The 3,372-nt window shown below is 40.1% G+C and overlaps 1 protein-coding gene across 1 annotated transcript in view; it reads left to right on the forward strand.

Moving 5' to 3' along the window:
- aplC (adenylate cyclase) overlaps positions 1-3,372 on the forward strand; it is a gene marked incomplete in the record, with an annotated part of 160,694 nt that overhangs the window by 67,097 nt on the left and 90,225 nt on the right. Inside the window, 1 exon segment of the mRNA NM_001204659.1 lies at positions 1,805-1,954. Coding sequence (NP_001191588.1) covers positions 1,805-1,954 — 150 coding nt within the window.

Below are 3,372 nucleotides of genomic sequence, written 5' to 3' on the forward strand. Positions count from 1 at the left end.
TGTTTCTGGCAAGACATTTCGAGTCGCGGGCTGTGGGGTGACAACAGAACACACGTTGCTCGACCTGCCAGTCAGGCCTCAGTCGATGCTGTGACTTATGCTTGGCTTTGAGATTCGTGGTTTCTGTGTTGTTGTTGTTGTTGTTGTTGTTGTTGTTGTGGTTGTTGTTTTATTTGTTGTTGTATTTGTTGTTGTTGTTGTTGTTGTTGTTGATGATCTGCTTGTTGTTGCTGTACCTGTTATTGTTGTACATGTTGTTGTTGTTGTTATTGTTGTTGTTGTTGCTGTTGTTGCTGCTGTTGTTGTTGCTGTTGCTGTTGTTGTTGTATTTGTTGTATTTGTTGTTGTATTTGTTGTTTTTGTTCTACTTGTTGTTGCTGTACTTGTTGTTGTTGCACTTGTTGTTGTTGTACTTGTTGTTATTTGTCCCGTTGTTGTTTCAAAAATATTGCGTTGACGTTTTCTATTTAGACGCCTAGTCATAGTTGTCGTTCGTTGTTGGTTGTTGCTGTTGTTGATTTTTATATTAAAATGAATGAACACAGGAATAAGTATGGAAACCAGATTTATGTCGGTGAGGCGTTGTTATAATATGTGTTGCATTGAGTCCTATGGTTTGATATTTGCTTCCTTTACAATGCCAGAGTTTACCCTAAACCACACTGTGGAGTAGCTGCAATTTAACATTCTGGAGCTTCCCCTCTTCTGCCTTTGTCTATACTTTGAGAGATTTGCACCCTCCCTCCTCCCCCTCTTTTTTCACCCCGACTGTCCCACAAATATGTGAAACATCTTTGTTGGTGGAGTATCACTCGTCACATTTTTTCCAGTACATGTATTTTTTTTCTTCTTTCTTCGCCGTCTTTATTCCACTCTGTTGACGGAGAAGAACCATGTTAAGAACAAGAAAACTATTGAGTGTATATAGAAAGGGCAAGAAAACAGACCAAAAAAACCCCAATGACAAATTTCTCACTCACTCCTAACAAATGCATTTACTCATTATTTTTCGCGTTCTCTGGCCTAAATGTCAGTGTTCATGTTCTCACATCTTTCATTCTGTCACCCGCCCCATTTTTTCTTTACTTTCGTATTTCTTCTCTTAAGAGGTGCCTTTTACTGGCAGTAGTTGCTTTTGGATTGTAAAATCATTTACCATTTCAGCAATGAACACGTGTTTTGTGTCGGTCTTATGGAGTCTGATACACTGCATCTTAAACAAAATTTCCATTGATACAGTGCAGTCGCTGACATGCAATTATACCATATTTTCTATAGTCATGAACATCATTTTGTCCTTTCTGTAACATTATGTTTTTGTGTCGATTCACTTATACCTTTTCTTCTTGCAGTGGACAAACGGTGTATTGCTCTCTTTTCGGTTGTACCCATTTTTTCTGTTTATAGAAAATCTAGTGACGTATAGATGGCAATTTTTTGCTTTGAGCCAACTTGATAATGCTTGACGTGTTACGAGGAATTTTTATCTCTGTCTAGTATGTTGTTCCCTTATGTCTCATTTATACTTGTTTCCTGACTACTACGCGTGTACTTCTCTTCTTACCTTTATCTGTGTTTTTATGGACATGTATAAGTCTCCTTCCCCATTTCACTTTATTTGTATTGAGATTTGGAGGGTATCAACTGTACGTCCTACTTATTTATCTACTGTACGCTTTTTTCCTCGACTTTTTTTTACAACACTGAAAACCAGATATCCTGCTTTTCAACTTTTAACCGAGCGCAAATTACCCCCCCCCTCCCCCCCCCCAATCCCGGCCCCTCTTTTTTGTCTCTGTTTTAGGTGGTTGCCAACGTGTTCATCTATTTATGTGTGAACGTGATCGGCGTGTACTTCCACTACCCGATGGAAGCACAGCAACGAGAGGCTTTCCTAGAAACACGAAACTGTATCAGCGTCAGGCTGGCCATGCAGAAGGAGAATCAGAAACAGGTAAGCTTTGATATTGTAATATATCGATGGTGCTGGTTGCAAAGTGGCCAACTCCAGGATCCATTTCTACTGGAGCGAGAGAGAGAGGGGGGGGGAAGAGAGAGAGAGAGAGAGAGAGAGAGAGAGAGAGAGAGAGAGAGAGAAAGAGAGATGGATGGATGGATGGATGATTTTGTACCTTCACATATGTTATTCAAAAGAATTAGAGGTCTTTGAATTGTTTTTTGGAGGTAAAGTGGGTTTTTTTTTGGGGGGGGGATTGCTTCGGTACACATTGCAAAACGTTTTTTCTACGATCTCAGACTCAATGTCAATTCTGCTTCCTTCACTATCGATGCAAATGTACTCAATTATTTTATTGTTTTCATTTTGTTGGTAAGCTAGATGAGAAGGGGGTATCTCTTCGATCGATTTCAATAAAGGTTTTAAAAAAAAATCTTTTCAGTTCAGATTCCTGTTCTTCTAATTTTATTTTTCAACTGTGTGAACTGTGATGAGTAAAGTAAGGTACAGCTGGATGGGCGGACTATACAAACACCTTTGTGTCAGCGATTTTGGGATGAATGGCCGAGAACCATGCCTCCCCTCAACCCCCCCCCCCCAAAAAAAAAATAAATAAAAATACACATGTACACGAATAAGCATTAAAAATAAAACGAACGCCCTCTACTCTAATTCTTTACTTGCTTCTATTGTGTTGGGACGGGAGTAACCCAAATTCAAACTCAAACTTCCGTGACTGTAGCTATCGCGATCTTTAATTCTCTAAGTTGTGAAGCCCAGCAGTGTTAGAGTGATGGGAAGTACACGTTGCTTTAGCGTTGTGATAAAGGAAATTTGATAAAGTGAGCGTATCCGTAAATTAATCTGATCTATTGTTCTGCGTGAGAAGCTAACCATCCGCATTGTGTTCACGAAATTGGACTCGTGTATGTGGCCTTTTATGTGTGCTTCAAACCCTTGTTCATTTTCGGAAACAATTCGTGCTTTTTTTTTACCCTTCTGCCTGTTCCTGCTGAACGAGTGAATCGAAAGTTAGTCTCAGCGCACAGGTTTACTTTTATCCTCACGGTATCCGATTTGTAACAGTCGTTTTACGATCCCTCCTGTCAGCCTGTTGGTGGTATTATAGTGGGCGTGTCTGTTGTATGATTGTATATTTGTCTTAATGGGCGTTTATCTGCTTGTGTGTATGTCTGTATGTGCATGCGTGTGCGTATATGCATGTGGGCGCGCGCGCGCGTGTGTGTGAGTGTGAATGTGTGTGTATGTGTGTGTGTGTGTGTGTGTGTGTGTGTGTGTGTGTGTGTGTGTGTGTGTTTTCATGTATGCGCTCATGTGTGTGAGTCTATTTCTATTTTCGTGTGAAGATAGAAAATACAAAGATCTAGAAAGCTTAATGACTCGAGAGGTTGGCA

This window comes from Aplysia californica, unplaced genomic scaffold (genome assembly GCF_000002075.1).
Source record: "Aplysia californica isolate F4 #8 unplaced genomic scaffold, AplCal3.0 scaffold00455, whole genome shotgun sequence".
Lineage (NCBI taxonomy): Eukaryota > Metazoa > Mollusca > Gastropoda > Aplysiida > Aplysiidae > Aplysia > Aplysia californica.